A 12,032-nucleotide genomic window follows, 5' to 3' on the forward strand; every position below is an offset into this window, starting at 1 on the left:
TCCATATCAACCCACTTTTTATTACTGCTTTTTAGACGACATAATAGGAGCCTGGCCCCCACGACATCCAGTTATTCACAGATTTTATGAACATTCTCAACGGTCATCATCCATCCATTAAGGTTAAATACACAATTAATCTGCAAGAAATCAACTTCCTATTAACAAATTTTCTTCAGTAATTACAACCAATTACAGATAACACAACACATTAGAGTCTACTTCAAACCAACATACACACACGGGTTACTTCATAAACACAGTTACCATCCTAAACATACATTTAAGGGAATAATAAAGTCACAAATTATACGGTTCTACAGGATATCATCTTGCAAGCAAGACCTGGATTATGCAATAAATACACTATTCAATGCACTTAGACAAAGAGGGTACTCAAAACGATTCTTGAGAACTATTAAAAACAAGCACATTGGCTGCCCTCCTCCCATTCACCCAACACTCACAGACCACACAAAATCATCCAACTCTCCTAAACTTAACCCCAATCCTACCCCTAACCGTAACCTCTCCCCAAACCCCACTCCTAACCTTTACCATTACCCTAACCAGGGTTTTAATCCTACCCCTAAGCCCAACCCTAACCTTAACCTCTCCCCAAACCCCTAACCTTAACCATCACCATTACCCTAACTAGGGTTCTCATCCTAACCTAACCCCTATCTCTCTCCTCCACCCTAATCCTGACTCCCCTATGGGGAGTGATCTACACCAACCACTAAGCCGCAACACTTCCTCTGTCTCTTCTCCTTCTCAATATTCAATCAGCAGACAATTATCATTCCCCTAGTAACCACATTTTCACATAGAATCAGATCCCTACATCAATCAATCAAACACAACTTCTCTACAGCTCAGCACACTTTACATACCACTCAAACCAACTAATGTCTCTCGGTATAGATCTCTGTCTGTCTGTCTGTCTGTCTGTCTGTCTGTCTGTCTGTCTGTCTGTCTGTCTGTCTGTCTGTCTGTCTGTCTGTCTGTCTGTCTGTCTGTCTGTCTGTCTGTCTGTCTGTCTGTCTGTCTGTCTGTCTGTCTGTCTGTCTGTCTGTCTGTCTGTCTGTTTGTCTGTCTGTCTGTCTGTCTGTCTGTCTGTCTGTCTGTTAGACACTGACTCTGTCTGTCTGTCTGTCTGTCTGTCTGTCTGTCTGTCTGTCAGACTCTGTCTGTCTCTCTCGTGTTGGTGTGTATTGGTGTGTAACCCTTATTGTGTATCAAATAAAATAAATTGTGATAAGAACTGTATTTTATTTCAACCTGGAAGGCAGAACAGACAGGTGCTTAGGCTGCATTCACACCATCTCCTATATTTGTAAATACCAGCATATGACTTGGAAAAATACACTTGCACGCCCTTCCAACTGGTAATTACTAGTGGGAAACTCGTCTATCATCTCTGAGCTTCGACTTCTCCCACATGCTGAACTCTGACATCACATACTAAGGAAATTACCTTGATAACAGCATTTTTGGAAGTTAAATGCAACAGCAAATCATTATTTATGAAAAACAATCTATTAGTATGGTATTTGAACACTATAATGTTTTTGAGCATGACAGCTGTACTTTTAATACAAATTGTATTTACAGAGTTTCCCACTTGTTATGAATGCAGCATTATCCAGTATGTATGGATGTGTGTGTGATCTTCAGCCCGTTGCCATGACGGTGATGGTGACATTGACAGGTTCGTTGTCCTCAGCAGTTAGAGGAGGGGAGACGGGGGAGGCAGCCCTAGGAGAGGACATGGACGTGACCTAGAGAAGAGAAGACTAATTTATCATCATAGAACTGATTGGATTTATTAACATGTTAAAGATCCAGTATATAACTGTTTCTCATAGAAATGTTAGTTATATGTCTGTCATTCTCATTGTAAGCAAATCGAAGAAGAGGTAGATCTGTTCTATGTGCTCTATATGAAAATTTGGTTTTGTCTTAGTTTGTGTTTGATACATCAGCTTCAAACACAATATTTTAGGTTATTGAAAATATATTTCACAGCGGTTTGGGTATACAATGATATGCTCTGAATTAGAGCATCTGCTAAATGACTACAATGTAAATATTCTACACTTGTTTTGTTCTGTCTCAAACTGAAATTAGACAAACATTATAGAATTGTGGCAACCAATCACGGAGCAATTGCTACATATTACTACTTTAATGACATGGGCCTGGGGGGAGATTATGTCTCATTATGTTAACGAGACATTAGGGTACCTTGGCTAGGGGAGGGGCAATGTTCTGTAGCTCCTCCCTCTCCGTCAACTCCTCCCATCACCTCATCATCAGGGAGGTTGATGTTCTCCCTGGACCAGCTGTGCTGCCTACACACACACATATTATATACACATTATGCACACATTATATATATATATATATACATATATATATACACAAACACATACTATATACACATGATACTCACATTGTATGTATATATATGCAAACACACACATACACATACTATATACACATTTTATATATATATATATATACACACACATATTATAAACACATATTACATATACATATATACACAGACACATACTATATACACATGAAACCCACATTATATATATATATACACACACAAGTGTTTTATACACACATTCTACATACGCATGTTTTACACATGGCCTGTATGACTCCATACTCACATTCCGAATAGCATGTCATGGAGTCCTGTTAAGAGACAGGAGAGTTAAGGTCAGATATTAAACTGTTGTTGTATCCTGATAACTTCTGGTCAGGATCAGAATAAACTGTTGTTGTTTCCTGATAACTCCTGGTTAGGGTCAAACTGGGCAGTTTTATTTCAATCTCAAAGACTCAATCATGGACACTCTTACTGACAGTTGTGGCTGCTTTGCGTGATGTATTGTTGTCTCTACCTACCTGCCCTTTGTGCTGTTGTCTGTGCCCAGTAATGTTTGTACCATGTTTTGTGCTGCTACCATGTTGTGATGCTACCTGCCTTGCTATGTGGTTGTCTTATGTCTCTCTTTACGTAGTGTTGTGTTGTCTCTCTTGTTGTGATGTGTGTTTTGTCCTATATTTATATATATATATTTTTTTTAATCCCAGACCCCGTCCCCGCAGGAGGCTTTTTGCCTTTTGGTAGGCCGTCTTTGTAAATAGTAATTTGTTCTTAACTGACTTGCAAGAGCTGCAAAATCTGAATCCCTACAAATCAGCTGGGCTAGACAATCTGGACCTTCTCTTTCTAAAATGATCCGCCAAAATTGTTGCAACCCCTATTACTAGCCTATTCAACCTCTCTTTTGTATCGTCTGAGATCCCCAAAGATAAGAAAACTGCCACGGTCATCCCCCTCTTCAAAGGGGGAGACACTCTAGACCCAAACTGTTATAGACCTAAATCGATCCTGCCCTGTCTTTCTAAAATCTTTGAAAGCCAAGTTAACCTAACAGATGACTGACCATTTCGAATCCCACCGTACCTTCTCCACTATGCAATCTGGTTTCCGAGCTGGTCATGGGTGCACCTCAGCCACGCTCAAGGTCCTAAACGCTATCATAACCGCCATCGATAAAAGACGGTACTGTGTAGCTGTATTCATCGACCTGGCCAAGACTTTCGACTCTGTCAATCACCTCATTCTTATTTGGCAGACTCAATAACCCTGGCTTCTCAATTGACTGCTTTGCCTTGTTCACCAACTACTTCTCAGATCGAGTTCAGTGTATCAAATCGGAGGGCCTGTTGTCCGGACCTCTGGCAGTCTCTGTGTGGGTGCCACAGGGTTTTTTCTCTGTTTATATCAATGATGTCATTCTTGGGCTTCCCGGATGGTTAAGGGCGCTGTACTGCAGCGCCAGCTGTGCCATCAGAGTCCCTGGGTTCGCGCCCAGGCTCTGTCGTAACCGGTCGCGTCCGTGGGGTGACGCACAGTTGGCCTAGCGTCGCCTGGGTTAGGGAGGGCTTGGTCGGTAGGGGTGTCCTTGTCTCATCGCGCACCAGCGACTCCTGTGGCGGGCTGGGCGCAGTGTGCGCTAACCAGGGTGGCCAGGTGCACTGTGTTTCCTCCGGCGCATTGGTGCAGCTGGCTTCCAGGTTGGAAGCGCGCTGTGTTAAGAAGCAGTGGAATTGTTGGGTTGGGTTGTGTATCGGAGGACGCATGACTTGGTTGGGTTGTGTATCGGAGGACGCATGACTTTCAACCTTCGTCTCTCCCGAGCCCGTACGGGAGTTGTAGCGATGAGACAAGATAGTAGCTACTACAACAATTGGATACCACGAAATTGGGGAGGAAAAGGGGGGTAAAAAAAAGAAGAAAAAAAAGATGTCTTTCTTGCTGCTGGTGATTCTCTGATCCACTGATCTGATATTAAGTGGCATTGTTTAAAGTGGCTAGTGATACATTTGTAAATACATTTTTCCATTATTAAAGTGGCTGGAGTTGAGTCACTCAATGCTAGTGGTGGCTGTTTAACAGTCTGATGGTGTTACGGATACAAGTATCCTGTGTGGGTAACGATATTGCCGGAGGAAAGGTAGTACCCGTATTGGAAGTATTGGATAAAAGTGACCACTCTCTCTCTAATGAGCTGGCACAGAGTTATCCACATGTGTTCCCCGTTTGTGCTTTCACTCGTGCTCAGGCACGACAAGAGGGTGACGTGATAGATTTGTCGAACACAGTTCTGTTCAAAGAGGTTGATCAAGAGGATGGGTTGTGTGATACCTCTGGGAAGCTGATCACCTCTGACAAACAGCCCAGGAAAGAATCAAAGAATGTTGAACTTATTGCTGATGCAAAACAATTACCAGTCACTCGTGAGCAGCTGATTGCTAACCAAAAGGTTGACAACAAGCTTGCTAAATGTTTTTCTAGTGTTGTCTCATTGGAATATGTAAAGAAGAAGAACGTGGCTTACTTCATTGATGATATAGATAGAACCTGTTTTTCAGTCTCTTGGTCCCTGCTTTGATGCACCTGTACTGACCTCGCCTTCTGGATGATAGCGGGATGAACAGGCAGTGGCTCGGGTGGTTGTCCTTGATGATCTTTATGGCCTTCCTGTGACATTGGGTGGTTTAGGTGTCCTGGAGAGCAGGTAGTTTGACCCCGACAGCACGACAGGATGCTCTCGATTGTGCATCTGTAGAAGTTTGTGAGTGCTTTTGGTGCCAAGCAGAATTTCTTCAGCCTCCTGAGGTTGAAGAGATGCTGCTGCGCCTTCTTCACCACGCTGTCTGTGTGGGTGGACCAATTCAGAATGCAGCCTCAGGATATGTGCAGCCTCAGGATATTCCAGTTTACATAGAGTCAAATAAAGTTTGTTCAGGGCCGTCAATGTGTCTGCTTTGGGGGGGAATATATGCGGCTGTGATTATAATCGAAGGGAATTCTCTTGGTAGATAATGCGGTCGACATTTGTTTGTGAGGAATTCTAAGTCAGGTGAACAGAAGGACTTGAGTTCCTGTATGTTGTTATGATCACACCACGTCTCGTAAATCACAAGGCATACCCCCCGCCCCTCTTCTTACCAGAAAGATGCTTGTTTCTGTCGGCGCGATGCGTGAAGAAACCAGCTGGCTGTACCGAGTTGGATAGTGTGTCTCGAGTGAGCCATGTTTCCGTGAAGCAAAGAACGTTACAGTTTCTGTCTCTCTGGAGTGCTACCCTTGCTCGGATTTCATCAACCTTGTTGTCAAGAGACTGGACATTGGTGAGTAGTATGCTCGGGAGCGGTGCGCGATTGGCCTGTCTCCGGAGCCTGACCAGAAGACTGCTCCGTCTGTGTCATGTCTTGTCATGTTATGTCTTGTTCCTGTTCTTTCTCTTCACTCTGTCTCCCTCTGCTGGTCGTATTAGGTTACCTTCTCTTTCTCTCCTCCTCCAGCTGTTCCTCATCTCCTCTAACTACCTCGTTCACCCTTTTCCCACCTGTTCCCTTTTTCCCTCTGATTAGGTCTCTATTTCTCTCTCTGTTCCTGCTTCTTTCTTTGTCAGATTCTCGTTTGAGTTTCTCATGCCAGAAACAAACTATCGTCTCGTTTGCTTCACCCTTGTCCTGTCCCGTCCTGTCGGAATCCGCCTGGCAAGTGCATCCTGTACTCAGCTAACTGTCTTGTCGTTTGTACTGTGTCCAGTTCATCTGATGCTACGTGAAATCAGGTACCACTGTTCCTCTACGACCGCGCCTACCCAGAGAGACCTGCAGCCTGTCGCCGCTAACCCAGCTATTCTCCTCTGCTGCTAAGAAGGGGGCTCTTTTGTAATTATCAGAAGGACTTTTTGTTTCATTTGTCGCCCTCTCTGCGGGTTGTCTATTTTTCCATTATCTACATCTGAAGAGGATCTATGTCTTCCCTGTGTTTACATTAAAATACTCTGTTTTTGTTAAACCGTTTTTGGGTCCTCACTCAAGTGCACAACAGTCTGCCCCTTTTACGGCGACGTTGTTTTGGTTCTCCGACTGGGATCCGATCCATTGTCCTGGGTGATGGGCAAAACAGAGGATCCATTTCGGGAAAGTCGTATTCCTGATCATAATGATGGTGAGTTGACGTTGCTCTTATATCCAGTAGTTCCTCCCGACTGTATGTAATAAAACCTAAGATTACCTGGGGTACCAATGTAAGAAATAACATGTAAAAAAACTAAATACTGCATAGTTTCCTAGGATTGCGAAGCGAGGCAGCCATCTCTGTCGGCGCCGGAAGTAGTGATAGTAGTGAACTACAAATACCTAGGTGTCTGGATAGACTGTAAACTCTCCTTCCAGACTCACATTAAGCATCTCCAATCCAAAATGAAATCTAGAATCCGCTTCCTATTTCGCAACAAAGCCTCCTTCACTCATGCTGCTGGCAAACATACCCTCGTAAAACTTACTATCCTACCGATTAATTTACAAAATGGCCTCCAACACTCTACTCAACAAGCTGGATGTAGTGCCATCCGATTTATCACCAAAGCCCCATATACCACCCACCACTGCAACCTGTATGTTCTCATTGGCTTGCCCTCACTACATATTCGTCACCAAACCCACTGGTTCCAGGTCATCTATAAGTCTATGCTAGGTAAAGCCCCGCCTTCTCTCAACTCACTGGTCACCATAGCAACACCCACCCGTAGCACGTGCTCCAGCAGGTATATTTCACTGGTCATCCCCAAAGCCAACACTTACTTTGGCCGCCTTTCCTTCCAGTTCTCTGCTGCTAATGACTGGAACGAGTTGCAAAAATCACTGAAACTGTAGTCTTATATCTCCCTCTCCAACCTCAAGCATCAGCTGTCAGAGCAGCTTACCGATCGCTGTACCTGTACACAGCCAATCTTTAAATAGCACACCCAACTACCTCATCCCTATATTGTTGTTTCTCTTTTTTCTCTTTTGCACCCCAGTATCTCTACTTGCACATCATCATCTGCACAACTATCACTCCAGTGTTAATAATAAATTGTAATTATTTTGTCTCTATGGCCTATTTATTGCCATACCACCCTAATCTTCTACATTTGCACACACTGTACATAGATTTTTCTATTGTGTTATTGACTGCACGTTTGTTATTCCCATGTGTAACTCTGTGTTGTTTTTGTTGCACTGCTTTGCTTCATCTTTGCCAGGTTGCAGTTTTAAATGAGAACTTCTTCTCAACTGGCCTACCTGGTTCAATCAAGGAGAAATAAAAAATACAAAACGTGCCTAGTTAAATAATAAAAAATATAAAAATATATATATATATATTGTTGTATCCTGATAACTCCTGGTCAGGGTCAGCATGCTAGTTAGGGTCAGGATCATCATGCTAGTTAGGGTCAGGGTCATTATGCTAGTTAGGGTCAGCGTCATCATGTTAGTCGGGCAGGGTCAGAATGCTAGTCAGGGTCATCATGTTAGTATGGGTCAGGGTCAGGATGCTAGTTATGGTCAGGGTCAGAATGATAGTCAGGGTCATTATGCTAGTTAGGGTCAGCGTCATCATGTTAGTCAGGCAGGGTCAGCATGCTAGTCAGGGTCATCATGTTAGTATGGGTCAGGGTCAGGATGCTAGTTAGGGTCAGGGTCAGAATGCTAGTCAGGGTCATCATGTTAGCTAGGGTCAGGGTCAGCATGCTAGTTAGGATCAACATGCTAGTTGGGGTCAAAGTCAGCATGCTAGTCAGGGTCAGCGTCAGGATGCTAGTTAGTATCAGGGTCATCGTGCTAGTTAGGGTCAGGGTCAGGATGCTAGTTAGGGTCAGGGTCATCATGCTAGTTAGGATCAGGTTCATCATCTAGTTAGGGTCAGGTTCATCGTCTATTTAGGGTCAGGGTCATCATGCAAGTTAGGGTCATGGTGAGGATTCCTGTCAGGGCCATCACGCTAGTTAGGGGCACGGTCAGCATGCTAGTTATGGTCAGGGTCATCATGATAGTTAGGGTCAGGGTCAGTATGCTAATTAGGGTCAACATGCTAGTTAGGGTCATGGTCAGCATGCTAGTCATTGTCAGGGTCAGCGTGCTTGTTAGGGTAAGGGTCAGCATGTTAGTTAGGGTCAGGGTCAACATGCTAGTTAGGCTCAGGGTCATCGTGCAAGTTAGGGTCATGGTCAAGATGCCAGTCAGAGTCATCATGCTAGTTAGGGTCAGGATCAGCATGATAGTTTGGGTCAGGGTCAGCATGCTAGTTAGGGTCACGGTCATCATGATAGTTAGGGTCAGGGTCAGTATGCTAGTTGGGGTCATCATGCTAGTTAGGGTCAGGGTCAGGATGCTAGTTAGGGTCATCATGCTAGTTAGGGTCAGGGTCAGCATGATAGTTTGGGTCAGGGTCAGCATGCTAGTTAGGGTCATGGTCATCATGATAGTTAGGGTCAGGGTCAGTATGCTAGTTAGGGTCATCATGCTAGTTAGGGTCAGGGTCAGGATGCTAGTTAGGGTCATCATGCTAGTTAGGGTCAAGGTCAGCATGCTAGTTAGGGTCAGGGTCATCATGCTAGTTAGGGTCAGGGTAGCATGCTAGTTAGGGTTAGGGTCAGCATGCTAGTCAGGGTCAGTGCCAGTATAATAGTTAGGGTGAGGATCAGCATGCTAGTTTGGGTCAGGGTCAGCTTGCTAGTTAGGGTCAGGGTCATCATGATAGTCAGGGTGAGGGTCATCATGTTAGTCAGGGCCAGGGTCATCGTGCTAGTTAGAGTTAGGGTCAGCATGCTAGTTAGGGTCATCATGCCAGATAGGGTCAGGGTCAGTATGCTGGTTAGGGTCAGGGTCAGCATGCTCCTTAGGGTCAGGGTCATCGTGCTAGTTAGGGTCAGGCTCAGCATGCTAGTTAGGGTCAGGGTCACCGTGCTATTTAGGGTCAGGGTCAGCATTTACATTAACTAGATGGCTAGTGTTAGAGTTTACATTAACTGTATGATTAGAGTTTACATTAACTGTATGATTAGAGTTTACATTAACTGGATGGTTAGAGTTTACATTAACTGGATGGTTAGGGTTACAGTTTACATTAACTTAATGGTTAGGGTTAGAGTTTACATTAACTGGATGGTTAGGGTTAGAGTGTACATTAACTTAATGGTTAGGGTTAGAGTGTACATTAACTGGATGGTTAGGGTTAGAGTGTACATTAACTTAATGGTTAGGGTTAGAGTGTACATTAACTGGATGGTTAGGGTTAGAGTGTACATTAACTTAATGGTTAGGTTATAGTTTACATTAACTGGATGGTTAGGGTTATAGTTTACATTATAATTGAACTGTGTATAGTGTTTTTGTGTGTAGTGCGTGAGTATATAATGTGTGTGTGTAGGTGCGTGAACGTACTGGGGTTGTTGTTGCAGTTGCGGAATATGTACATGAACAGCAGAACAGCTGCTATGGTTGTGATGAGCATCCCTCCAAGGGCAGCTCCAATCACAGCAGGGTACGCACTGAAGGGAGGGTCCGCTGCAAAATACACACATTTTACACACACACACACACACACACACACACACACACACACACACACACACACACACACATACACAGTCAGAAATATATACCCTCTACCATTTACCACGAGCCTGACATTTACAGGTAATTTCCGTTTGAGCCGACATCTGCAGCTTTTACGTGAATGAGATCTTTGCAAAATGCCCTTGGGAAAATGCCCTTAAAATCTGCATTGTCAGCAATATAGTGACTTGCACAATAGCACAGCTAAGATTAATTATTTTTGGCACCTGAGTGGTGCAACAGTGTAAGGCACTGCATCTCAGTGCAAGAGGGGTCACCGCTGTCCCTGGTTCGAATGCAGGCTGCATCACATCTGGTCGTGAATGGAGTCTCATAGGGCGGCACACAATTGGTCCAGGGTAGACTGTCGTTGTAAATAATAATTTGTTCTTAACTGACTTGCCTAGTTAAATAAAGGTTTAAATAAAACAAGCTATGTTTTGTGGCAAAATACGTGATATATCGTCAACATTGGGTTGTGGTGCACCATGTCCGTACAGTACATACAAATTAACTTGCTAATGTCAGCTAGCACGTTAGTGAATCACTGATGCTTTAAGAACATTCAGAACTAATCTCTAACAGAATAGACATAGCTAACGGGTTCAGAACTAATCTCTAGCAGAATAGACAAAGCTACAACCCTTCTATTTTAGTTTACCCTGCGCACACAACCCATGTGGAATTCCTGGTCTCTGGAAGCCTTTGGAACTGGCGATCTGTGGTAAGAACGCATATTTTATCTGAGCCTATGCTGCCCTTCAGTCATTTTACTTTTTGGCCCTGAGGAGACATGGATCACCCCAGAGAACACTGTTACTTCAGCTGCTCTTCCTTCATCTGACTACCATTTCTCATAATCCGAGAGCATCTGGTCATCGCTAGCTGGCACAGAGCTACTAATTTCTCTTTAGTGGAGATGTTCTCTTTTCTCCTTCTTTCACCTGTCCATCTCCTCGTTTGAATTCTAAGATGTCACTTGTCCACTCAAACTTAACATTATTGTCATCTATCGCCCACCAGGTGCCCTTGGATAGTTCATCAATGAGCTTGACACCTTGATAAGCTAATTTCCTGAAGATGGCTCACCACTCTTCATACTTGGTGACTTCAACCTTACGACATCTACCTTGGATTAATTTCTTTCCAACTCTTTCTTTGCCCTTCTTGCCTCTTTTGACTTCACCCTTTCCCCTTCCACTCACAAGGCAGGCAACACGCTTGACCTCAACTTTACTAGAGGCTGTTCCCTTACTAATCTCACTGCAACCCCCGTCCAGACTACTTTGTTTCATTTTCTATTTCCATTTCCTCCAACCCTAGCCATTCAGCCCCTACCCAGCTAGTCATGTGACTCGCACTGTCCCCTTTCCTCTTAGCCCTCACCCTGCTCCGTGGCTGAGTGACTAATTGTGATCTTACAGAATGAAAATAGAGAAAAAAGGACCTATCATCCTTCCACTCCCTCCTCTCTAAATTATCTTCCTCTGTATCCGCTGCTAAAGCCACTTTCTATCCCCCTGCATGTCAAGCTTCTCTCTCGCTGTCTCTCTCTCTCTCTCTCTCTGTGTCTCTCTCTCTCTCTCTCGCTGTCTCTCTCTCGCTGTCTCTCTCTCGCTGTCTCTCTCACTGTCTCTCTCTCGCTGTCTCTCTCGCTGTCTCTCTCTCGCTGTCGCTGTCTCTCTCTCGCTGTCTCTCTCTCTCTCTCTCTCTCTCTGTCTCTCGCTGTCTCTCTCTCTGTCTCTCGCTGTCTCTCGCTGTCTCTCTCGCTGTCTCTCTCTCTCTCTCGCTGTCTCTCTCTCTCTCTCTCGCTGTCTCTCTCTCTCTCTCTCGCTGTCTCTCTCTCAAATTCAAATTCAAATTCAAGCTGCTTTATTGGCATGAAAAACATTGTGTCAATATTGCCAAAGCAACAATGTATACAATATACATTGTAACAAAATTGTAAATGATAGCAAATAATAATATAAAATGGTAGTAAATAATAATACAAAAATAAATACAATAAAATGGTAACAGTCTACAGTAAACATTAATAATTA

General features: G+C 43.9%; 1 protein-coding gene across 1 annotated transcript in view; it reads right to left on the minus strand.

The window, feature by feature from the left end:
• Positions 1-12,032, minus strand: part of LOC118948708 (hemicentin-1) — a 124,186-nt gene continuing 112,154 nt past the window's right edge. The window contains exons 26-29 of the mRNA XM_090226282.1: positions 9,817-9,939; positions 2,688-2,712; positions 2,248-2,354; positions 1-1,781 (exon numbers count right to left, since the gene is read on the minus strand). Coding sequence (XP_090082408.1) covers positions 1,759-1,781; positions 2,248-2,354; positions 2,688-2,712; positions 9,817-9,939 — 278 coding nt within the window. The 3' untranslated portion in view covers positions 1-1,758. The remainder of the gene's footprint in view (positions 1,782-2,247; positions 2,355-2,687; positions 2,713-9,816; positions 9,940-12,032) is intronic.

Source organism: Oncorhynchus mykiss, chromosome 29 (genome assembly GCF_057628025.1).
Source record: "Oncorhynchus mykiss isolate SJ-2025 chromosome 29, ASM5762802v1, whole genome shotgun sequence".
In the NCBI taxonomy this organism is placed as follows: Eukaryota; Metazoa; Chordata; class Actinopteri; order Salmoniformes; family Salmonidae; genus Oncorhynchus; species Oncorhynchus mykiss.